Source organism: Grosmannia clavigera (genome assembly GCF_000143105.1).
Source record: "Grosmannia clavigera kw1407 unplaced genomic scaffold GCSC_113, whole genome shotgun sequence".
In the NCBI taxonomy this organism is placed as follows: Eukaryota; Fungi; Ascomycota; class Sordariomycetes; order Ophiostomatales; family Ophiostomataceae; genus Leptographium; species Leptographium clavigerum.
Window position 1 is genome coordinate 3,064,408 of NW_014040831.1, and position 25,520 is coordinate 3,089,927.

Below are 25,520 nucleotides of genomic sequence, written 5' to 3' on the forward strand. Positions count from 1 at the left end.
GTTGTACCAGGCTGCATCCCCCGGGCTGGGTGTCGCTGTCACCACATAGCCAACTTGAGTCAGCGTTTGCTGTTTAAGCGATCGCGCAGAGCCACGGTGACTGTATGTCTTGACAACTTTCCTTCGCCCTGGAAATCGAAGCTGTGGCACTCGACTTGATTTATACACACGAGACCGCACTGCGGACTGCACCAGTTCTGAAAGATGACCTTGAGTCTGAACAGTTGGTGGCATGGCTCGTTGCTTGATTAAAAAGGAATATAATGCCTTCCAACCCGAGATACAGATGTCCCAACTGCTGTTAGACAATGTAAGATCAGTGTACAGAGTACGAGGCAGGCTACTCATGTGGGGCTACGATCTTTGACGCGTCGCGTATCTAGACACGCTGATTACTAAACATCTAGCTCTTGGACAAATTAGATGGGTTTTGTCATGGGTCGTCAGTTCGTGTCAAGGCTTGCCTATCAATTTAATTACAGACAATAATCGCTGGGTTTCCTCCTCTTCTTTTCCCTCTCCACCGCCCTCCCGCTTTTCCAGAGAGGTGATCATATGGCGGTCATTCTTGCCCGGCCCAACCTTCGCAATCATCTCTTGGAGATCTCTTGGCACCTCAGGAAGAAAACAGCTCCTCAGTCATCACGACAGATGAAAAGCGCCCTGTCCTTCCTTGATGGCGGTGAACAGCCGCTTCCTAAGAACATCGACGGTGGTATAATCAGGCAATTTGAGGTAATTGACACACGTCATAACGCTAGGAAGGTAGTCATCTGAAACAAATGGAGGTTCGCTCGGTTTGCATACTACCGTAAACATCGGTGTCAAGCTGCGGAAACCTGTAACGAAAGTTACTGTTAGCAAAACGCGATAGTCCGGATTCCACGTAAGAGCAAGAGTGAAATTACCCCCAATAGGCAGTTTTGGACTGCCCGTAGTGAACTGGAGAAAGTCACGCCGCTCTGCCAGAGTGAGCTCGCTCATGACCTGCAGAAGATTTTTGACGCTGCTGCTATCCATGTTGAAGCCGTGGTCGGCTTTAACAGAGTCCACAAGAGCTAGTGTGCGGTTAAGTACTAGGTCAGCAGCGCCCTATGTTGCTATCACTGCGGATGACTTACTTTCGAGAGACCAATCTTCCTCGATCCGTCCAAAAAGGGATGACAGCTCATCCGGTGTGAAGGCACTCAATGTAGAGTAAGGGAACACTTGGGAAAACCCGTTGCGAAATGCATCGACTTGGCGGCGTACACCGCTTCCCAAAGTCAGTGCCACGACACGTTCTATATACACATCGACGTTCTCAATCGTGACGTTCATATGGGCGCCCCCGGTGACAAGCTCAATCTCCGGGTAGCCTGGGAGGGTGAAGTCCAAGGATAGATCATCGATGTTGGTGCCGTCGACGGTAATGGCCTGGATATCGACCACCTTCTGGGAGACAGAACGATGCGGGTCCTCTTCGACCTCTCTCTTTGCAATCGCAAACTTTTTGATGAGCTGGAGGGAACGAGCCAGCGTCGGGTCGACCACTTTGATAGCCCCTAACGATGGGCGTACGCCCGTCGATTCGTCACCAATTCGGAAGAAGATCGGATTGAAATTGATGTCGATAATGCGAGAGTCGAGCATAGACCGAGCCACAAACTTTCCCAGTGCTCGAAATAGGCTCAGGATGCGCTCGTCATTTGGGCCAGTCCCACCTTCGTTGCTTAGTGGTCGCGGAAACAGCCCGTTCGGGCTAGTGACAAATTCAGAATCGCCGAAATCGTTGTCACGCCACAGTTTGAGTTTCTTCTTCGAAAATTCCCTCGAGACAGTCGAATAGAATTCCAAGGTGGGCCCCAGCCCTGTACCAACTTCCTCGAAATATTCAACCTCCAACATGCTTTGCGATGCACCGTAAAGCTCCATAACCTTCACGGCCGACTCGAGGATTTTGGAGCGAGATATTCGCACTTTCTGACGCTGCAAGCGGCCAAGATAAGGGCGGTCATCACGACGGTCTCGGCGAGACTCATCTTGAACTTGCGAGTTTTGCCATCGTGCCATCGAACGTGCGTATCCGAACGAGGTGGATTGCAGAAATAGGTGGCGGGTTTCAAATGGAAATAGAAAGGGATAAAGCCCGGCCAAATCCTCGCTCCAATTCGGCAAACAGCTACTGGCAACAATGAGGGGCTCTTCCAATTGACGATTCAGCTTAGCTGTCAGCTTCGTGTTGACAAACTGCGACAGCGGTTCGACGTTGAGTTTCAAAGCTTCTTTGTTTGTCACCAGTACATCGTCGATGTTTGCATTCAGATCGTGGAGAATTCGGAGAAGTCGCAAGATCGACGACGCGATCGGGTTTTTGTCCAGTGGGCCCCGGGCCGCACTGGCATCTGTCGTTTCGTGATCAACAGAGCAATTGATGGGTTCGGCCATTTGACTTGATGTCAAGACCTCGGCCTGCTTGGATCCCGGAACACGGCGATAATGCACCAAATGAATTGTGGACCAGATTGAGCGCCCGAGATGCTCATCGTGTCTAGCTGCCGAGAGCAAGACGGCACGATATACTGTGCTGTCCATTGATACCACTTTCCCATTTAGTGTGAACTCCATGTGCCAGGTTTGGGGGTTCGTTTGCAATGATGTCGCATATGAGATAGCACGAGGGGGGGCAGATATGGGTCTGGCCACCGGTGAGCTCTGCAGTGCCGTTGTTAATGCACTCACCCGGGTCCTCCCAGAAACGCTTGGCGAGCTCCTTGAAGGCGTTAAGATCCGAGATCCGTCCGCTCCCTGTGCTGTGATCTTTCCCCCAGAAGCAAATTCTAGATTGACGGCAGATGGATCTTCTGTAGTTGCAGTTGCAGTGACGTTCGATCCCCCATCAATTTCTCCAACAACGGCACCTAGGACGTCCTCACCCAAAAGATTGTCTGCACTCGAATCTGAAACATGTTTCTCGCCTGCACAATCGAGAGCATCTGCTGGTGGGTCCGCCTCACCGGGTGAACTTGATAATGCCAATTCGGTAGAGAAGGCTGGAAGGTGGCGGGAAGATTGGTGCGTAGCAGGTTTGTCTCTTGAGCCCGACCCGTGACCTGGCACAATTTGTGTCTCCTCCGTCGCCATGGTGGGTGCTCGCATGGTTGCTGATGCTCTCTGCTTGCTAGCCGTGCGACCTGGATGTATGTCTTCTAGTTCGGCTGGTGGCACCTGTCGGGAATGCGAAAGCTGGCGGGACGCGGTGCTTGCCGGAGCTTCGGATGGGGCAGAGGGACTGTGTCGCAACATCAATGATCCCCCTGGAAGTAACCGAGCGCTACGCTCAGAAAGACGTGCAGCAGCAGAAGTGCTAAGCCCCCCACTCGAAGAACCAGCCATGGCAGCCAGTGCCCTCGAGAAGCCATCACTTTTGATATTTCGCGAGCGGTCAGAAAGGTTGATTCTAGGCCTCAGATAGTCTTCTAAGGCCTGAAATGTCGCTATAGCATGGATAGATACCATGATACTTCGAAATGGCCCAGGTATATCAGAGCCGTCGTCTGCAACTAACCGAAGCCTGATTTGTTTGGCGAGCATCGAAGCAGCGCTGCTGTGGTTCCCGTCAAAGGTGTTATGATGAACAGTAACGACCTCAAAATTCTCGGATCGGCTGAGTAGGTCTTGCAACTTGTGTACCAAAATACTGAAAGGTGTAGTTGGGGAGTCTGAAGTTGCTGTCTTAGGTCGCGATTTTACGGCGTAACCCATAAAAACTTCTAGAAAGGCAGATCTTGCAGCATTGGCAAGTCCTTCTTGGGGGTTGCTAAATATGAGTTCAAGGACACGAACAAGACCAGACTCAAGGAGCTCGGCGCTGGTGACACTTTCGAACACGTCCGAGTCAAAAAAACCTGCTAGCCTCTCAAACAGAACGATACCGTCTTCCAAGGGCCTGCTGGCAGAGCTTCGTTCAAGATAGAAACTCGATATCTCCTGAGCCAAACCAAACAGACCGGAGAGAATTTCAGTTGCTTTCTGTCGCATTTCTCTGCCACTCTTCTCGGTCTCGTGCGTGTCCAGAATTCTTTTCGCGAAATGAGCTATACGGGCCCGAGATGGTACATTGGCCACCAAATGTCTCGGTGGGGAATCGGTGGAAGTTGTTGAGCCATCGGAGCTAGCGGGGGAGCCAGGTGCCTCATCATGGTGATCCTCCATATCATTGTCATTGTTCTCGCCGTCCTCACCTTCTTCCGCCTCGTCGTCGTCAGAAGAAAGCTGGGAACTGCCTGCATCATCGCCGTCGCCATCATTCTCTTCCACCTCCCCATCAATGTTGGTGTCTCCTTCTCTGTTTCCCGTATGACATCTGCTCTTGCTGCTGGTATCGCGATCGCCGCTTTCAAGTTCGCTGGCAGAGTCCACATGGTCTTCTACTGAAGACCTCAAGATGGCATCTACACAAAGAGGCTCCTCTCCTAGAGACTCGTTTTCAGAATCAGCCTGTGTATCCGGCTCTGGCTCTAGAGGTGGCTCTGGCTCGACCATACTAGCAATCTTCTCAATCTCGTTGATGACACCCTCTCGATAAAGCTGATATCTGTAGACATTGTCGAGTCGCGCCAGAAGCAGTTCAGTTGCTTGCAGTGCCGACTTTACCAGAATAGAGTGATCCTGCTGAGACAGGATAGATGCTAGGAATGACGCGTATGGGACCGCTTTGAGAGCCTCTTGGATAATGTCTTGATCGAAATTCGACAGCATCTTCAGTTGGGCTGACAGGACCTTTGACCGAACGTCCAGGTTTACGGTGCTTGAATAAGCGTCTGTCAACGTTGGGAAAAGTATCAAGGCAAACCGCCGAACCTCGAGTTTGCAGTCCTTGAGTAGGTCAATCCGCTTCTCGTTCAAAATTGATCGTTTTCGAGAGTTTGAGTAATCGATAGCGGCCGCGCTACCCCTGCAATCTGCAGAGCCAGACAATTCCGTGACATCATTTGATGGTCCAGTATAGAGGTTGGTAGCTTCTCTTGGCAACAGATTGCAAATAACGTTCAGCGTCTCGATTATTTGCTCCCTGGGTCGGTGAATCAAAGCCTGCATAATCAAAACACTGTCCAGTTTGGATGTGATGTCCTCAGTGCCGGGCGGCGGAGAAACGCCTGTCAAAATTTGGTACAGGGTTTCAACAACATTCATCTTAAAGAGCTCCGCTGCTAGATGCGGGCTATCATGTGCCGCAATTGCGAGCACGCGTAGAAACTGTGTGTGTAGGTTGGGTGCCATCACATAGTTTGTCGAGCCAGGTAGGAGAAGCCGAAGGATAGCCTTTAACATATCCACCCCGACAAGCTCTTCGAGTTTGGACGGTTGGTGCTTGAAACTTTCCACGATGCGAGACACACAGAGCGCTGCCTGCTCCACAACCCGCTGATCACTGCTATTCAAGACGTTCAAGAGTATGGGCATAACGTCGCGAACGACTGGGAACGAGTCCTCTGGTATGTTGCGGCAGCAATTTGCAGCAGTTGTAACAGCGGTTCGTTGCGTGCTGGTGGCGAAAAACTCGAGGTATGATAAACATGCCGTCAGGCCGCCCTCGCGCACGATACTGGCAGGATACTCAAAAGATATTTTTTCAAGTGTGCTGAGAGCCTGCTCGGCAAGATCAATGAACGAGATCTCCAGCAGCTTTTGACAAAGAATAGACACGGCACCACCGTAAACCACGTTGGCTACACTTGCTGGCAGAGCCTCCATGAGATTTGCTAGGCATCGGCATGCAAGCAGCATTACCTCTGGATTCTCTTCTCCCGTAATCTCGTTTGGTTGCATGAGACTCACAAGCTCCCTCACATACGCATCCGGTGAGAAGCTGCCGGATAGGTTGTCCTCGTTCGATACGAGAAGAATTTCCGATAGGTCTTGGAGTGCTATCAGCTGCACGGAGGGGTCGTCCTTTTGACGAAGGCTGTTCAGAATCTCTCGAAGACGACCGCCGATGCCAGACATAGAGAGCATGCCTCCAAGCATGCTCAAGGCGGCCGGCAGGCCAGAACCACGCGGAGGCATAGAGAACCCACCACCAAACGAGTCTGAAAGACTGTCCTGTGTATATCGATGGAGGCCGTCCTCTTCATTATCTTCGCTGTCATCTTGTTCGTGTTCGGAATCAGGTGGGGGTGAATAAATGCGATCCACTCCAACCTCGTCCGATTCCGTCATAACTGTGTCTTGTTCTGCGAGAGTATGAGAAGATTGTTTGGAATTCTCTGGAAAATCTGGTGCTATTAATTCGGTTGCTGGTGTAACTAGAATAGCGGTTAGAAAGTTGCCTCGATATATCCTTTCAGCACAGCAACACGGCACACTGTTATGGTTTCGTCCGATCCCTTTCACCTAACAGCAGCCTGTTGATATCGACTCCTGACCCAATTATTACGTACCGTCTGCTGCCTTCTTCCCACGACTAGATCTTCGCGGCGCTGGAGCAGCCTCTTCAAAGGTGTCCGAAGGGCCGGCAGCCGAGCTAGATGTTTTGTTAGCCACCTCCTCCACGTATGAAAAAAAGAAAGAAAAACCAGGTTCGACTGTACCCCGGACTTGACATATTGCCAGGGTTGTTCGCTTTGCGACTGCGTGTATGGGCAGCGGGGGTGAGAGAAACGGCTGCCGGGGAAGCAGAAGGTGTGAGCCCGGCTATCTTAGGCCGCTTTGAGTGCCGAGATGCGGAGACCGATTGGGCGGGTATATTTTGTACTTGTTTGTTGCTATCGTCTTCTTCGCGTGCCTTTCGCTTTCGAGGTGACCTCCGATTGACGTGATTAGCAACCGCTCCTGGCGTAGCTTGCTCTGCAACTTTCTCAGTCGCAAGAGGAGGAGGCCGAGAGGCTGTCAGGCTGGCAGCTTGGCGCGCAGAAGCACGCGTTACTCTAGGGGACATGAGTATACTGCCGGATATACAACCAGATAAAAAGGTACTCGAAGGGTTAAGCAGCAGCGACCAAGAGAACATCAGTTTGAGGAGGTTTTGCGGGGCTGGCTGGCTGGCTGGCCGATAAAGTGTAGTAAAGAGGAATGACCAAAGTGGAATAAAAAAGGAAACAGAAAAAGTTTCTTAACCACTTGTTTAGAGATGTTCAGGTTTCAGGTAGTGAATAGACTCAATTGTTTGGTTGCCACCGTCGACCTTTTTTCACGTGATGATATAGAGTTCTGGGGAATGCTTATGAAGATAAAGGGTGTGAGATGATCAGAAACGAAATGAGGATACGACAGCCAGACACAGTATAGGCAAGCCCGATGAAGAAACGGGGCTCTGGTGTTGGACAGGCAGTAAGCCAGGCAGCTAGAAAGAAATCTCAAGAAGCGATATGAAGCTGTGCGGTGTAAAAGACGTACCGGGAAGATAGGGACACTGCTGGAACAGGTACTGGTTTCTTCTTCGCTAATGAGGGGGGTGCTAGTGTCGTTAAGGGAGGTTGTCTATCAGCTTGGGGGTGCCTAACACCAGTGAAGTGCGGGCCTTGAGCAGAAGTAACTGAAGCGTCGGCAGGTTTAGGTGGAGGCCCGGAAAGATCGCTATCGAGAACCGATCTAGGGCGCGGCTTTGCAGAGGGAGTTCGTTCTGCCATGGATTACGCCATGGGTCAGGCGAAGGCAAAAGAAATCAGGCAGCGCGGTGCGGTAAAGACGTTCGCCGCTGTGTCATCGACATTGGCGGCTTGCAGCGCAGGTTCGGTTGCTGCGTAAAGAGAAGAATGGATCAAGCAAGACAGGTGGTCAAAAGACTTTAGACTCGGAGAAGGAAAAATATGTGAATATGGGATATCGTGGCCGGGAGAGATGAGCGGAGGGAAAGCAGGCCAATTTGACTGCAAAGTTGCGTCAGGCAGAAGTAGTGGGCTGTGGGTTATGACAGTAGGAGACAATTGACAACACGGAGTACTCTGTATTACAAGTATCTAACGGAGTACTCGTAAGATATCTTATGTAATGGATGCAAGAATATCCGATTATGCATGTAAGCTGTATTTCTAGTTCGTGAATTTGGTAGGCTGGTGGGAGATCACCTGATATTTACGTAAAGAGAGAATGCCTGTCAAACATGTGCTGGCAACGTTCTCTATCCCAATAGCTTTCAACTGCGGTCAACTTCGTATGCCGTTCAGTACAAACCTCTCCCTCAAGTTATGTGTATATCAAAGCCAGTTCCTCGTTGCGCCATGAGTGATACAAGTAACTTATGCTCTTCCGCCTTGTAAGAGCATAGGACAATCGGGTTTCGTCGGCTTAAAATGATGTCAGCCGCGGCCCGAAGCCGGACTCCCTTCCATAAAACGCCAGTGCTTTGCAACTCCGATGAATAGCTTCTCGTCAGGCAAACACGCATCTGTCACAACAGAGGGTAATGAAACCACTGATGCCCGTCGCGAACCCAATGCGGTTATCTCATTTTCTGTTTTCTTCGTTGGGACGATCGGTCAAGTCATGCCGACGCCAAATGCCACCAGCATGCCTTGCTCTACAGCGGAATGCCAGCAGCCTGTCGCCGAAACCCGATTCTGACTACGTAGCGTTCCCGGGGGCCATCAAAAGCGTGTTCACGAACAAGCTGAATTTTGAAGTTCCCTGCGAATACTCGGCCATGCCAACTTATCGTGTCATCGACCAACACGGCGTTGCTGTTAATCCTGCATTCAATCCTGATCTTAGCGACGAGGGAGTTATCAAGCTGTATAAAGATATGCTAACTATCTCCATAATGGATATCATCATGTTTGATGCGCAACGACAAGGCCGCATCAGCTTTTATATGGTTTCTTCCGGTGAGGAAGCTGCCTGTGTGGGTACAGCATCAGCCCTGACCGCCGATGATGTGATCTTCTGCCAGTACCGCGAACAGGGGGTATTTCAACAACGGGGCTTTACATTGAGGGAGTTCATGAGCCAGTTGTTTGCAAACAAATACGATATGGGGGGGGGCAGAAATATGCCAGTCCACTACGGCAGCAGGAGACTTAATATTGTGAGGCTCTCCATGGAAAATCAATACTTCGGAATTCTTGCCTTGCTGACCTCTTGTTAGCACACCATATCCTCCCCCCTTGGAACTCAAATTCCCCATGCAGCTGGTGCTGCTTACGCAATAAAAATCCAGCGCATGCAAAACCCCGCCGCACCTCCTAAAATTGCAGCTGTCTATTTTGGCGAAGGTGCTGCAAGCGAAGGCGACTTTCATGCGGCACTAAATATAGCCGCCACCCGCTCGTGTCCGGTTGTGTTCATATGCCGCAACAACGGGTATTCAATCTCTACTCCGGCCCTTGAGCAGTATCGTGGGGATGGCATCGCTAGCCGTGGTTTGGGGTACGGTATGGATACCGTCAGAGTTGACGGTAATGACCTGTGGGCTGTCCGAACCGCAATGAAAAGGGCCAGAGAATTAGCCCTCCAGGATGGTGGGAAGCCTGTCTTGCTGGAATGTCTTACGTATCGCATTGGTCATCACAGTACATCAGATGATTCATTCGCATACCGAGCAAAAGTGGAGGTGGAGGATTGGAAACGACGAGATAACCCGGTATCGCGTTTGCGCAAATGGCTGGAGGCAAGGGGGTGTTGGAACGACGCCAGAGAAAAGGAGACCCGTGCAGACATACGAAAACTTATTCTCAAGGCCTTCGGCGATGCCGAGAAGGAACAAAAGCCCCCTATCCGAAATCTGTTCGAAGGTGTGTACGAGAAACTAACGCCAGACCTTCGAGCACAAATGAAACAGCTGAGGGAACATCTGGACAAATATCCAGAGGAGTACGATGTTAGTGAATTTGACGGTGGGAAGGATAGCTTGTCTTAATAGCACATTTACTGGAAGTAATGCATGTCATTTTCATGGCAGGCTGCCGATATTACCGCTACGGTGATTTACTTCCCAAATATCACGACCGGTACCTAGGGCACCTTGTATAGCCTCTTCCAGTAATAATATACATCACCGCACCTCTTACATCCACGCCCAAAGAATGGGAGACACGGAGTCCACGTGGTACCGTGCACTTTTTTATCCTTTAGGTTCTTCGTAGACGTCTGTCTGCAATGTGCCAGTAGAGGAGAAGAGGCCTAAGCATATGCTACACTATCATGTTGTCAGAGGTACATTAAATTAGGAGAGCAGTCTAAGTATGACTATAACCTATTTCTACAGGCCCCATAAAGCGCCGTGTCTTTCTTCGGATCGATTACTAGGCTCCACATTCCTTCCTCTTTATCTCTTTATCCCGCGCGCCCACGGTATCTTGGCAACGCCTACGTAGCACGCCAGTAAGCCTTCATGCTGACTTAACATGAGGTTAAGCGACAGTAAGGTAACGAATAAGCGGCCTCTACTAAGTACAGCACTTGTTATTGGCCTACATAAGAAATGTGGTCTAGAAGTCCGAGGCACCAGTTGCGGTAGACAGATTAGCCGGAAAGCCGGAGAATGACGTCAGAGCCCCTCCCGCCATTCCCATCACAAGTTAGTGCCGGGAGGGCCTCCCCTAGTACAAGTGACGTGAAGAGCCAAGGCGAAACTGGCGCTACACCAATATATGGAATCGATCGTGACTACTCATTCGTGGGGGGTACTCCGTATTATATCATCTTACCCAATTGTGGTAACGCCACACCTGCACCGCCACGAACATCGTTCTGCAAAAGGAAATTTGCTTTTGGCTTCACTTCTTCACCCCCCCCCCCGGGGAAAAAAAGAGATCGGAAATCCAGTTACAACATATCTTAAAGAACACTAGAATGGCTATTCGGCGGATTCAACTGCCACGGATAATTGCGTATAGCCGAGGCTCGCTGTGGCAGCCATCTTGCTCTGGCGGCCGTCCAAGCACAACGTCAAAATGCTTATTTTCAACGACGAGCCACTTGAATGTTGGCGGTAGCAGTTCCGGAGCTCCTGAGCCGATTTTTCCAGAGAGAAAGACGCACTTTGGGTTCGAGACAGTGACAGAAGCTGAGAAGACGAAGCGAGTTGCCGAAGTGTTCACCAGCGTCGCTGATTCGTACGATCGTATGAATGATCTGATGTCATTTGGCTGGCATCGTGTATGGAAGTGAGTATGCAACCCGTAACCGGCTGTAAGGTGCCCCTTTCTCTTTTGCAACCTAACAAATACACCAGGGATCATTTCGTCAGCTCACTTAACCCTGGCTTCACAGTGGACCATGTATCAGGCCAAGCTGCGACACCCCAACGTATTCTTGACGTCGCTGGCGGCACCGGAGATATCGCCTTCCGCATGTTAAGGCATGCGCATGCTATCAACAAAAATCCGAACACGCACGTAACAATATCAGATATCAATGCCGCCATGTTGTCTGTCGGCCAAGAGCGTGCCCAGTATCATCTTCCTCCCAGCCAACAAGCAGCGCTCACCTTTTTGGAGGCCGATGCTACTAGCTTTTGTGCACCAGACGGCAGTCATACTGTGGCGTCATCTAGCACAGACCTGTACACTGTGGCATTTGGGATCCGAAACTTCTCCGATATCCGCGCAGCACTGCGTGAGGCATACCGAGTCCTGCGACCAGGCGGTGTTTTTGCTTGTCTTGAGTTCAGCAAGATAGCTTCCACGGACAGCAACCCAGCAGCAGCCTTGTTTGACGCTGCTTACAAGCGCTGGTCTTTCAGTGCAATCCCCATGATCGGCCAGCTTGTCGCTGGTGACCGGGACTCGTACCAGTATCTAGTGGAGAGTATTGAGAGGTTTCCAACCCAAAACGAGTTCCGGGATATGATTGTGGATGCTGGCTTCGCCGTTGCTGGGTGTGGCTATGAAAACCTAACAGGTGGTATCGCAGCCATACACAAGGGTATGAAGCCTATGAATAACTAAAAGTTCGGCGATAGGCTGTCGTGTATAACAGAATGATGCCTTGCCGAGGTACCTGGTGGGCGCGGTCACCGTCCCTATGAAGATCACAGCATTGTGTAGGAAAGGAATTAACTGAACTGTTATGTAATTGGGTCGTTCAATGCTCAAGGCCTGGACAGACTTTTGGGCCAGCACCTTTGTTGAGTTGCCATCAAAAGGATGCTGCTATCTAAAGATTCGGAATATTTCATACAACAAGACAGGGACTGCACAAGAAAGCAAGACAACATGCAGTAAACGTGTGACTTGAATTGTGCCTCTTTAATATAAGAATGCGAATACTCCGGAATATGGTCGCATAGCGTTGCATGGATCTCATCGGGAGAACGATCCAACCAGTCATTATACATATACTTTTTCGTATTCCGTACTGGCCTGCATAATTTCGCTTTTCTCCCTCTCACCTGCCCCTCACTCGGAAGGGTCATCGGGTAGCATTACACTGACACCATCAAGCAGCCACAGGGAGCGGACCTAAATGAGTCCAAGTAAAGCTGCATATTTTTGACCGAAAGCTCGTGCCAACCATAAAGTGCAGATTGTTCACGACTCTGCTGGAGTAGAAGACGTGGGCGCCGGGGATGCGCTGCTTCCATCTGCTTTGCTAACGCCAGCGCCTCTTGGACCTCCTCGGCCACGGGGTCCTCGACCCTCACCTCCACGACCGGCCCCTCGGCTGCCCCTTGCATTCCCCCCGCCGCCGCGCCGGCCAGCACCTTCGCTGTCACTGGCTGTTCCAGTCCCACCCCCAGCACTTCGATACCCGCTCTGCCCTGCAGCATTCACGTTGCCACCGCCTCGGTTACTGCTCCCCCAAGTGCCTGCTCCACCCCGATCTCCTCGTCCGAATGGCTTACTTGATTCCCTGGGAACAAAATTTCTTACCAAAGGTCTGGAACGGTCCTCGGTGGCACGGTGCTTTGCTTCTTCGGGCAGTCGCGCCATTGCACCATCACGGTCTTCGACGGTCCTGAAATGAACCACCTTATTCGTTTGTCCATATTTCTCGATTTTGACAATCCTGGCCACGTCTTCATCAGCGAAGAGCTCCCGGGTCTGATCGTCAGGCTGGGCATTCATAATGAACAAGCCGATGACATCCTGAGCCGAGCCCCTCGGGGCAGGAGATGGAATTGATTCTGGTCCGTTCACCGTGCCATTCGTTGAGACGGAAGGCTTATCTAAGTCCTTACGGCTCGGCAGCGATGGGGGTTGAGGCGTAGCAGACTTCGCGGGACCGGAGCCAGGGTTGGAGGCTGTCAGCTTTCCTGGTTCAGCTTTGCCTGACGTAGACTGCTGCTGTTGTTGTATGACCGACTGGCTCTGTGGCAAGATGGCCTGCGTCTGGGATTGTTGCTGCGGCTGCGTAGGAGGGAGGGTGGCAACGACTGGCTGAGGCGAGGCAGTGGAAGCTGCAGCTGGAGCTGGAACTTGCTGTGGTGCGTTGCCCTGCTGCTTCATGCCGCGATGTGAGAAATTGAAGCCTTGGGCCCTCATCTCCGTACCGATACGACCGTCCTGGATTTCCAAAACTAGAAAGCCAAATGCTGCATCGGCAAGGTTAAAGTTCCACATGTTCTTGAATGCACTCTCGTCCACTTGGCCTAAAGCAGGAGGGCCTCCTGCAGAGCCAAAAGGATTCCCACCAGCTGCTGTTGTTGGCATTTTTTCCACTATGCTAATAGCGTTTTTGAGCAAATTTTGCTGTGCTTCGTTTTGCTGAATGGCTGGTTCGACTTCTCCCTTGACAGTCTCCCATACGTCATTGAAAGATGCCTTGCTGGCAGCCAGCTTACCACGATAGTGATCAAGGGTGGGATTGACGCTAAACTCATTATACGAGCTGCCGTACCGAAAGTGCAGGCCAGCCGAGATAGAGAAATCTGCTTTGAGAGTGACCGAAAGCTGGTTCAATATGCCTTCACGGGCTGGCGAAGCATGCGTAATGAAAACGCGAGTTTCCGTAGGATCGTAAACTCGATTCGCAGTATCCACCAGTTCGCCCATCTGAAGCAGTGTCGTCCACATGGTGCCCTGGCCACCAGCAATAGTGGTACGGCCTTCACCGTTATCAAATAGCTTGTGCATAACGACAGCACCACCCAAGCCTAGAAGTCGAAGCTTCACGCCACCGACTTCTAGCAGCATGGACTGGGCTTCGTCAATGATATGGAGGTTGGGAACTTTGTACTCGCGAGACCGGAACTTCTCCAGGACACGGACATCCTCGCATGCACCCCATACCGTATAGACTGGTACGTTCAATCTGAGCTCACCGTTCAGCAGAAGGGATAGCTCAGAAAGCGGTAGCTCGCTCGGCGAAAACCGGGACTTGACAGAAGCACCATTGCCGGGTTGTGAGATTGATTTCTTAACGGCTTCGGAAATCAAGGGAGAATATTGAGCCACATGTTTCAGGGTCCTGGTCACAGAAGCGCATTCGGTCAGTAAAGACCAAGCAATAAAAGATGATCAGTGCCACGGGGCTAGAAATAGTAAGTACTTTTCAGCAATGCGCTCCAAAGATGTATCGTCATAAAATCCAAAATCACCCGTATGAATGATATAGTCAGCACGCGCTTGCTTTGCGAGATCGTTTAGCGACCGAAGGTTTCCTATCAATTCTAGTCAGTTCTAAACGCATACTCGAGAAACCGCACGCTGTTCCGCTGATGATTGTATGCCGAGATATAAAAAAAAATGACAAACTAATCGGGGGGGTGTTTTCGGTTTATGCCATTGTATTACCTCGAACATCTGCAATACACAAAACCCGGATAGGGCCCGTTTGGACGATTCGACCTTGGTTGGGTAAGAGGGGTCTGGCTTCGGTCGACAGGGCGGGAGATGGGGCACCGGCAGCTCCATTAGGCAAATACCCAGCACCACCTTGGCCAATGTACGAATGACGAGGTTGCTATGATCGCGGGTCGTCTATCAGCGTTGTTTTCTTGCAGCCTTGATCATGCTTTGATGGAGGTTGACAGATCACACAGCAGCCAAAATACTTGGCAGTAGTGAGAAAACCAGTTTTGGCACCAGTAGAGCCGGGGAAAAAAAATTGTGCTAGGAAGGGAGATAAGCTGGGTGCTCACCGATGCCATGATTCTGGTGCTGTTTCTGAAGCCGAGAAGGCGAGGGAAATGCACCGTAGAGCTGTCTAGGAGGGAGGAGGGGGGGTTGATGGTTTTGCTCGATTCGGCGTGGGTAGCAGGGTGTAAAATGTATGAGCTATGGTGAGTAGAGGGGAAAAACAAATCCCCAAGAATGTTGCACTGTTCAACGTTCGAAGCTTTTCGAAGCTTGAAAGCAGGTCGTAGCGAAAGAAAACGAAGCGACGAGCCAGAGCGGGATGGGTCGGGGGTATCAAAGAGGTGAGGCGGAGGGCGTTTTGTTGTCAGGCGCAAACATTCGCTCTAAGTAAACGGTGGTGTGACGGGAACCTCAGTGCCTAATTTTGCCGGTCGCAAACTGCAGGGGCAAGTTGTAAGGGAAGGCAAGAACGAAGAAGAGGGTGGGAAAGAAACGGAAGCACTTTTTTAATTTCATTTCTCAACCTTTACTGCGCGGGTTAGAAAGGGGAGGCGCGACCAAAACTATACGCGCTTAACCGTATGTGTACTAGCTTCCTTTCGCCGTTTTAAGGAATATGCAACAACAATACAGCCGGCATCTGTTATTTGAAGACGTCTTACAAGTAGTGCAAAGCACTAACGACTCTATCAAGTATCCCGTGTATAAAGACAATAAACTTGGTTATATATGCAGTAAATATCTAGAGCACGGCGGATACTTCATTTCAATACATCTCTTTGTCTTTTAAAAGCGGTCTCAACTGATATGCAATGTTTCTTACTATTGTAAACTGCTGGCAAACGGCATACAAGACACAGACGACCCCTAGAATGGACCGAAGAAAATACCGACTGAACTGCACTAAGAGCATTAGTATTGATTGTGATCTGACAACTCCGTACTCCCCGCCCATGCATGCAGCTATGAACATATAACCGTACAGATGACATGATATATAATAGCACGTAAGAAAGTCTGCGAGAAATCCAAGTAAGAATGGGAACCGAGGGCCGTGTCTCTTCAACATACAATGTGTAAACCATGGCCGATACTTGCCAAAATAGAAATAGAGCCGCCTGAGGAGCAATGGAAGACAGTTGCCGTTGTGCATCTACCAGGTCGCTTTACCTGCCAGCGACACTCACCCAGCATTCACCACATGCCACCATCATCATGTTGGCTATCATCAGAGTGGCCGTAGTCATAATAGCCACGTGCTCCACTATTTTGACCCTCATTCTCGTAGCCTTCGCTTCGCTCGAGCTGCTTCGACGCTTCGCCCACGACAAAAGAATCATGATTCTGGTGGTCACCCTGGGCATGATCAAACTTTTGAGCATTGTCAACATAATCAACACGTTCGCCCTCTTGGTGATGACTCAAGTCTCCATATTGAATTGCTTCCTATAAAGACGAGAAGTAAAATATCAGCTTACAGGATGCTCGCTAACTGTGTGCACCAAGAGTGCTAAAGAAGGGGACTACTAACCCCGTGATATTCAAGGTTGTATTCTTCGGTGCCGGATTGGGACTGGTGCTGCTGGATTTGCATCTGCTGCTCCATGTATTTTTGTTGTTGCTCCTCTTGTTCCCGGCGTTTTCGCTCCTCTTCCTGACGTTTCTGCTGAGGAGAAACTGGAACATTTAGCTGCGGGTGCATGGCTTGAACCTTTGCCAAGTACGAATACATAAAATTCGATAGCAGTACCTGGCTCCGCAGGTCACGTCGCGGGTTGGCAAGTTTTATGTGTGCCATTCGGTAGATGGCACGCTCCTCCACAATCGGAAATCGCGTGAAGGGGTAGTCCACGTCCGGACGAAGTAGAATCACCGGAGGCTCGGGTGACGCCGCTCTCTGCTTGCTCTTGCTGCTCCCGCCTTCCCTATTCTCCTTTCGGCGAGATCCACCAAATATCGAGCCGAAGGAAAAGCCATCCTTCTCCTTCCTTGCTTCACTGGATTTCCGGCTGCTCTCTTTCTTCTTTTCGTCGCGCGATTTGTTGTCTCCGTTATCCCGATCTAGGACTACGCTCTCTCGTCCTTTGTGGTTGCCGTTGTCGATAGAACTTTGCAGCACGTCGAGGCGAGCGTTGTCGTGAGACTTGTCTGTCTGTATACGCTCTCCGATACTTTTCGCCCGTGCCTTCTTAAGCAGATCGTCTTTTTCCTTCTTCTTTTTGTCTCTGTCGTCATTCTTGAACCATTTCCAGCCCGTGGATTTGCTGCCTTCGCTTTCCTCCCTGTCCTTGGCCCTTTTGTCCGGTTTCCGTTCGTCTACCGGCGTAGTTGGACTGGACGCCAAGTTATCGGTCCGAGTAGAAGCAGCTGCTGGAGCTGGTGTTGAGCGCTGGACACTTTCCTGTGGTGTTGGAGTAAGCTTGGAGGCTGCTATAGGTGAGGCTATTGTCAGATCGGCCGTTGCAGCTGCTGCTGGGGGAGGTTGATGCGAGTTAGCGCGCCCGCCAGATGGTCGCCGGCTTGATCGAGGTGGAGGCTGGTGTTGCTGTTCGTCGGCGCCTGTTTGCTGGTTCTGTATAGCCGTCGAGGGTTGTGATAAAGGTGGAATGTTAATGGCTTGCGACGATGATCGCTGTGGGGATTGCTGCGATGATTCGGCCGAACTTGATCCATGAGGACGGTTGGGGGGAGAGGTATGAGACACTGACTCGGCCGCAGATATAGAAGGGCCAAGGGTGTTTGGAGAAGTTGAGTCTGCTGTAGTTTCGTCAAGCAGGGCGGACAGCGGTATATCCGTGGAAGTCGATTCAGACGGTGAAAAGTCTACTTCTGGAACAGTTGCTACCACATGCTCCTGTGTAAATGAGAGTTTCCTTCTCGTAAAGAGCGATGGGCGAGAAGACCCCTCTGTATGGATAGGTTCTGACAGGACACGCTGTAACACACCGGGGATGGGTATCTCGGTTGACCCCGATGCTATTCCGTCCGCCTCTTTATCGTCATCTTTTTCCGTTTGCCGCACAGCTCCTCGCTTGGAGAGCGGTTGCCGATTACCAGACCTAAGACTACCACCTTTCCGATAAGTGGTCCGAGTTGACCTTCGCAAACCCATAGATGGAACGGGTAAGATTGGTTTGTCATCATCGAGGCCGCTTCTTTCGAGGCTGGCTTCAGTTTGACGTTGTGTGTCCATCGCTAGCTTTTGGACCACTTTCGTCGGATCTTTGACCAGTTCATTCAAACTTAACTCTGGTGTGCCAAAAGAAACACTGGCCGACGAGCCTCTACTTCTCGAAGCTGGGTTTGTAGGGTCGTCGTCGTCTTGTCCACCTCTGCCGGTACCTGGTTTTGCAACGTCACTGTCCACTTGTCTTGACAGCATCGATCTCTTCCTCATCAGCCCGGTATTGTTCATTTGTGTGGCGTCGATAGATAATGACGACTCTCCCGATCGCCGCCTCATGGACTGCACCCGATTCTCGAGAAAGTTTTTAAATTGGTCGGGAGCGAGCTCCGGGTGCACTTTAGCGGGAACCCAAAGCAACCTGGAGATGTCGCCTTCATCGTCCTCCCCAGTAGGTGCGATGGATGGCATTGCCATTAGAGACAGGCCTTGGAAAGGCATGAGGTCTGGATCAGCAGTATTACCAACATCTATCGACATGCGACGGAGAGCCTGTAAATTGCTGAGTTCCTGTGCGATGTCGTCCGGGTTATCGATATTTGTGATAGGAAACTGGGAGGTGCTGTGAGTGTCTGCTTGAACATCACGAAGAGACAAAGTCGGGGACAAGGGGGATAGGGGTTGCAGGGGTGTCAGGGAAGCTTCGTAGGATAAAGCGCTTTTCTGGCTAGGTGCTCGAGCTGGCGGTGTTTGGGCTAGCTTTCCTGAGGAGCCGCTGTTCGGGGCCGCTGTGGACTTCGTCGACAGTAATGTGTCTTCAGATATGCGTTGTTGATTTCGTTCATAAGGCTGGTGGGGTGTCTGTACTTGAGGCTGCAACCGGGTATACTGGGCCTTCTGGATCTGTTCTCCGCCGTACGGAGACGCCATGAAGCTGAGTGGGCGACTGTTTCGCCGAGGTTCGTGAAGTGAGTCATCGTCGCTGTCGTCGTAAAGTGTTCCAATCGCTTCGGTGACATGGTGACTGGGGTCTGATATTGATAACTGGTTGCTGTGGCCTCGCCGGCTTGCAAAGCTCTCGCCGTTGTCGAGGGGCCGAGACGAGGTCTAGTAGGAGGCTCGCTGAAATTAGCAACTGTGTTGCTAGAAACGGAGCTAGGTGCCAGACACGACAAAAGACCAACACTGATTCTATGTAATGAGGAGTTTGGCAAACGCACCATCATCGAGGGCAACAGGACGAGGCCACATACGAGACCGGGCCTAGTGTTTTCGTGGAGGCAGAAGTGCAAACTGTATCGGACTGTTCGTCGTATGGTAGTATACGCGACTCGTTCGCAGGGGTATCATGGGTGGAAATCACGGTGCTTGGTGCTCGGGTTGCTTGATGTCTCTTGAGGTTTTCCGGATGAATATGGAAAGAGTAGGTGCAGGTACAGAAGGATCAGATGGTCGATCAACAACAGTCAAGTTGAACCGTGCCGTGGGGTTGTTGCTGTTTAAGTATGGTTGAGTTGCCCGCGGTAGGAGACATCAACAACTTTCTTCAAGGTCGTATTTCGCGGTTTGTGTCAAACAAACAAGGCCCGAGGTCGGTCGCTATCGACCGTTGGTGGATTAGTGTGCAGTGCGTCTCCTTGCTTAACCACCCTCTTTACTTATTCTTGTTCTTTCCGTAGAAGTTCGAAAGAAAAAGCAATTAAAAGAAGAGAAAAGGAGTGAAATGGAGCCTCAGCCATATACAGTAAAGCGTTTAGGGTGGCCATAAGACAAGCTTGTGAAATAAGATACTTCGTGCTCCGTATATATATGGGTACGGAGTACTCTCGTCTCCTATCCTCCTATCCTTCGTTAAGGGAATATGTCACGTGGCGATTCTTACTACCGCTAGACGCGGACGAGACATAATAGCGCCGGTGTAACATTCGTAAAACCTCAACTACAACGTACGAAGATCCCTACCGAAGGCAATACCCCCCCCTCCCCCACACCGCTTTAGCCTACGCTATACCCAAATCAGAAAAATGCACATTCTTGTTACTAGCCTTTACTATACGGAGTACTCCGTACGGAGTAGCTACTTCTTTCTTCCCTCCTAGTATTCGTTACCACCTTATCTGTATATGTACAGCGCTAGCCTGCTTATACCTAGTATTCTATTATGTATTACGCATCTTACTACGCATAAAGAGATGTCTATACTATGCACACTATACCTGCAAGTTTAGCAACTTAAGAAGAGAGGACAATACTTTAAAGGCTAGGTAATAGGCTCTTGGCGTACGCAATTATCTTGCAGCTTACGTAAGTTAGTTTAACGTAAGCATTATATAACGTATAGTTGTCAAGCATTAGAATCCGCCACACTGTACAGCTTCCGCCCTACTTAGCCGGTATAAGGGTATTCTACCCACTTGCCTACGCACCGGTTCGGCGACCTACCGCTTACTAAGCGTCAGACTTAACGAACTATCTTAACACGTAAACAAGGCAAAGCATAGCCACTTTGCTATGCTACACCTACTTAGGGTTGCGCTATCGCGCACCTTTTATTTATTTATAAATTAGATAGTAAGCTTTTACTTACTAGTCTTTTATAGTTTATTAAGTTAAAGTTTTAATATAATAGTATAAATACGTTTAAGCTTTTATAACTATATATTATATATAAACCTTTATAGCTAGATAAGCTTATAATTAGTTAAAAGGTATAAAAGTAAGGCTTAATACTAGTATTAATTTAAACTTTTAAAAAGTTATAATATATTTATTTATTTTTTAGTTAATACTTTTTACTTATATTAAACTTTATTTAGCTTTTTACTTTTTATAGTATATTATATTATATAACTACTATATATAGCTATCTTAAACCTTTATAAGTTTTTAAGCTTAGCTTAAAAAGAATAAGAAAAGCTAAACTAAAAGCTTTTATATAAAAGTATTTTATATATATATCTTTATATACTAGTTTAATAACTAGTTACTTACTAAGTATTAAACTTAATAAACTATCTTAATATATTATATAAAACTAATATAGCTACTTAACTATACTATACTTTACTAAGGTTTATACTATATTTTTTAGTTATATATAAATTAACTAGTAAGCCTTTACTTACTAGTCTTTTATAGTTTATTAAATTAAAGTCTTAATATAATAATGTAAGTAAACTTAAGCTAAGCTAATAATAAACTTATAGTTAACTAGCTTATATTTATCTTCTTACTTTTTATTAAGCTAGATAATATAAGCTAATAGTAGCTACTAGTTTTTAATAGTTATTAAAGCTATATTACTAATAATTTTATAATTAAGTATATAAATAATAAGCTAAACCTTATTATTTATATACTTATACTTCTTATATTACTTAGCCTCTTAATATAAGTCTATTTAAGCTTTTATAACTATATATTATATATAAACTATTAAAAGTAAAGAATATACTAATACTACCTTTTTATAAAGGATTATATATAATATATAGTTATAAAGGCTTAAACATACTTATATTATTATATTAAGACTTTAACTTAACAAACTATAAAAGACTAGTAAGCAAAAGCCTACTATCTAATTTATACGTAAATAAGAGGTGCGCGATAGCGCAACCCTAAGCGGGTATAGCATAGCTAAGTAGCCATGCTTTGCCCTGTTTACATGTTAAGACAGTTTTATAAGTCCGACGCTTAGTAAGCGGTGGGTCGCCGAACCGGTGCGTAGGGCAAGTGCGTAGAATACTCTTAAACTTTTACGCTAATATATAGCAGCTATACTTTATGCGTAGCGTTTTTAAGCACCTTAACCTTATTTATTAAATTATATATAAGACTACTATATATACTACTTAATAATACCTTACTAGCTAAAAAGTAGCTATAAAGTAATAAATATACTTATATTATATAAACGCTAAAGGTACTAATTAATATTATAGCTATAAAGGCTATAAGGCTACTACTTAGTAATTACTACTATAATAATAAGCTACTATAATATAGTATTAAAAAGCTAGAAATTAGTGCTATTATTACTAAGATAAAAGAGTAGTTAATAATAATAAAGAATGCTTATAATACTTAAAAGATATAAAGATTATTTAAGTAAGTAGTTAGCTAATTACTAAACTAGTAGCTAATTAGTAAAAGTATTATAACTACTTTTATGCTAGTAAGCTTTTAGTTATACGCTTTATTTAAATATACTTTATTACATTTATTTATTAAAAATACTTAAACCTTGAATTTTAACTATACTATATTTATAAAGAAAGCTAAACACTTTAGTAAAGTAATAAGTTATTAATAATGTACTAGTAAAAATAGAATTACTTATAATAAAAAATTAGCAATACCTTTAATTAAGTAAGCAAGATTGCTTAAAGGTATAGTGTAAAGGCTTAATAACTACTTAGTAAAGTAGTACTAGAATAAAACCATTAGTAAGTCTTTTAGTATAATAAAGATTACTAATACTTATAAAGAGTATTAGTTTTAAGGCTAAAAGTAAAAAAAGTATAAGAGTTAGTATACAATATATAGTTACAAAGGCTTAAACGTGTTTGTACTAATATATTAAGACTTAAACTTAACAAACTATAATAGACTAGTAAGCGACAGCCTGCTAGCTAATTTATACACAACTAAAAGATATATAGTATAGCGCAACCTTAATAAAGCGTAGCATAGCTAAGTAACTATACTAGTCTTATATAACTATAAGGGTTAGTGTGTAATGTATAGTTATAAAGGCTCAAACGTGTTTGTATTTATTATATTAAGACTTTAACTTAACAAACTATAGTAGACTAGAAGGCGACGGCCTGCTAGCTTATTTATACATAACTAGAAGATGCGGTATAGCGTAACCGTAGTAGGGCGTAGCATAGCTAAGTAGCTATATTAGTCTTATATAACGTGTTAAGATAGTTTGTTAAGTCTAACGCTTAGTAAGCGACGGGTTGCTAAACCGGTGTGTAAGGACGCGTATACAGAATACCTTTATACTATCTCTTCTTTCTTTAAGTAACGCCTTTATTAGCTTAAAGGTGTATATATAGTAGCTACTAACTTATTAAAAAACCTCTTTATATAAAGTTAGGAAAAAAAGTTAAGTGCCTTAGGTTATTAGCGGTCGCTAAGTAGTTGTAGACTTCTTGCTTATATAACTATATTTAAGTAACGTAAAAGCGTATATATACTACTTAGTTTATAGTAGTAGTAAACGCTAGATCTCATTAATGTAAAGGTTATCTTATATATTAAAGCTTTTTAAAAGGCATATATATAGCTTAGATTTTAGTTAAGGAACGCTTAGGTTACTACTAATAAGTGTTATAAAAAAGCTAGCCTTAAATACTAAGTATATAAAGGTATAGTATATACTAACTAAAACTACTAGTATAAGGCTTAAAACTTTTAAGTACTAGTAAGGTAAGATGAAGGTATTAGTAGTTATTTATTACTTATTAATTATAAAACTATTACTAACTAGATAGTAAAGGTAGTTTACTATTAAAACGTTTATTTATTTAATTTTAAACGTTTGATAATATAGCCTTTTTATTACCTTAAGGTATAAAAGAGTAGGTATATTTTATAATTTTAAGATAAATTTATTTATACTTATAAGACTACTTTTACCTTTTTAGCCTTTTTTCTTTAATCTTACTAGTATAGTAGGTTAATATAATATTCTATAACTTTATATAGTAGCTAATAATTGCTTATAAATAATATCTAACTAAAGCTACTTTTAAGTCTTAATAAACCTTTTTATAAATATAAACCTTATAAAATACTCTTTTTAAGCATATATACTATCTTTTAAAAGTATAAGTCTTTACCAGCATAGTAGTTACTAAGCAATAGCTAACCTTATAGTAAGCTTTATACTTAAACTATATTCTTAAAGCTTACTTAAATATTTACTATAAATTCTTATATATAGCCTTACTAAAAAGCTTAGCACGCTATATTAGCTATATAGCTAATAATATATTATACTTACTAGTAAGTATATTAACTTATATATGCTAGTAGCTAATTGCTAACTAATAGCTTCTTAATAAAATTAAAAGCTTAGCTTAATATATTTAAGAGTTTTTAGCTAGAATAAATAAGTTACTACTTTAGTAGATAATAGCTAATAATATTATTATAGCGCCAAGCAATTATATAGTAATTACTTAAAGGTTAATAGCTTTAATAGCAATAGCTAAGAAACTTAGCTATACCTTATAAAAAGATACGTTAAAGCTTTTAGTAACTAACTAGCGTTTTTAGCGTAAACGCTTTAAAATAGTATAATAGGCTATATTATGCCTTAGTATTTTCTACTAGTACTAGTAAAAGCTAAAGCTTACTTTAACGCTTATATAGTAGTTAGCAAAAGTAGCTTAGCTTTTACTACTAATATCTTTAAATATAGGCACGCTATTATAAGTATAAACTTAAGTTACTACTTCTCTTAAATAGTAAGTCTTTTAATCTTTATTATTAAGTTATTACTAACTTATTACTTAAGCTAATCTTTATTCTATTATACTTAGCCTAACCTAGCCCGCTATAGTTATTTAAGCTAGCTATAGTAGTACGCTTTATTATACTATAAAAGTAAAAAAGCTGCCTAAGCAAATCTTATAAACTATAGTAGCTTTAGTTAAGCTAGCTTAAACTAACTAAGTAGTAGTCTTTCCTTAGCTATTGCCTTTAGTAACGCCTAGCAAGTATTAGTTTTACGCTAAGTTACTAACCTTAGCTAAGTGCTAGTATAGCGCTAAAACCATTCTTAGTGCTATAGCTAGCAGTAGTAAGGTAGTTATAGTAGCTAGTAGTAGTAGTATAGTAGTATTTAGTAAAAGTACGCTAGTAAGCAGCTAGTTAGTAGCAAGTAGTAGCTATATGCTAGCTAGTAAAGGCTTACCTAGTAGTAAAAAAAGAAATAAAGAAGATAGTATTAAAGAGAAAGATAAGAAGGTAGAAAAAACGTTTATAAAAATTAATAGTAATAAGTAGCTAGTAGCTAAGTAATAGCTTACTAATAAAGTAGTTTAGGTTTATAGCTTTAAAGGGCGCTTTTAAAGCTAGAATAAGTAGTTTATAGTATATAATTACGTAAGAAATAGCAAAAGTAGTTAACTAATAATTAGCTTATATAACACTAGCTATTACCTTATAGTCTTTTTAATTCTTATAAGTACGCTTTATAGTCTTTTAGGAAGACTATAACTTAAGACTATCTTCTAGTTCTACTTAAAGCTTCTTAACTTATGCGTAAGTTTTAAGCTTAGAGTACTCCTAGGAGGTATACCCGCTCTTACTACAATTCTAGCACTTTAACATAACATTAATATTGTTTAAACTACTAAGGTTAGCAGGTTAGAAAGTAGACTAACCTTAGCTAGCAACTAGTTATAGGCTTAGGTTACTCTCTATAAAACCGCGGTTCT

The 25,520-nt window shown here is 45.6% G+C and overlaps 5 protein-coding genes across 5 annotated transcripts; 2 read left to right on the forward strand and 3 right to left on the reverse strand.

Moving 5' to 3' along the window:
• Nucleotides 1-642: 642 nt before the first annotated feature.
• On the reverse strand, nucleotides 643-6,586 carry CMQ_3969 (ubiquitin-protein ligase; the record flags this gene model as incomplete). The annotated part of the gene is made up of 7 exons (XM_014319907.1): nucleotides 643-839; nucleotides 909-1,058; nucleotides 1,122-2,534; nucleotides 2,722-2,787; nucleotides 2,964-6,215; nucleotides 6,423-6,505; nucleotides 6,573-6,586. The coding sequence occupies 7 exons, from the start codon at nucleotides 6,584-6,586 to the stop codon at nucleotides 643-645; spliced, it is 5,175 nt and encodes a 1,724-aa protein (XP_014175382.1).
• Nucleotides 6,587-8,479: 1,893 nt separating this feature from the next.
• CMQ_3962 (2-oxoisovalerate dehydrogenase complex alpha) lies at nucleotides 8,480-9,835 on the forward strand (the record flags this gene model as incomplete). Its single annotated transcript, XM_014319900.1, has 2 exons — nucleotides 8,480-9,004; nucleotides 9,065-9,835. The coding sequence occupies 2 exons, from the start codon at nucleotides 8,480-8,482 to the stop codon at nucleotides 9,833-9,835; spliced, it is 1,296 nt and encodes a 431-aa protein (XP_014175375.1).
• Nucleotides 9,836-11,043: 1,208 nt separating this feature from the next.
• On the forward strand, nucleotides 11,044-11,867 carry CMQ_4022 (ubiquinone biosynthesis methyltransferase coq5; the record flags this gene model as incomplete). Its single annotated transcript, XM_014319960.1, has 2 exons — nucleotides 11,044-11,084; nucleotides 11,153-11,867. The coding sequence occupies 2 exons, from the start codon at nucleotides 11,044-11,046 to the stop codon at nucleotides 11,865-11,867; spliced, it is 756 nt and encodes a 251-aa protein (XP_014175435.1).
• A 476-nt stretch (nucleotides 11,868-12,343) lies between these two features.
• On the reverse strand, nucleotides 12,344-15,010 carry CMQ_4058 (serine/threonine-protein phosphatase family protein; the record flags this gene model as incomplete). Its single annotated transcript, XM_014319996.1, has 3 exons — nucleotides 12,344-12,679; nucleotides 12,792-14,276; nucleotides 15,002-15,010. 3 exons carry the CDS (start codon nucleotides 15,008-15,010, stop codon nucleotides 12,344-12,346), a joined length of 1,830 nt encoding a protein of 609 aa, XP_014175471.1.
• Nucleotides 15,011-16,133: 1,123 nt separating this feature from the next.
• Nucleotides 16,134-19,289, reverse strand: CMQ_3318 (telomere silencing protein; the record flags this gene model as incomplete). The annotated part of the gene is made up of 3 exons (XM_014319256.1): nucleotides 16,134-16,385; nucleotides 16,471-19,170; nucleotides 19,284-19,289. 3 exons carry the CDS (start codon nucleotides 19,287-19,289, stop codon nucleotides 16,134-16,136), a joined length of 2,958 nt encoding a protein of 985 aa, XP_014174731.1.
• Nucleotides 19,290-25,520: the final 6,231 nt, after the last annotated feature.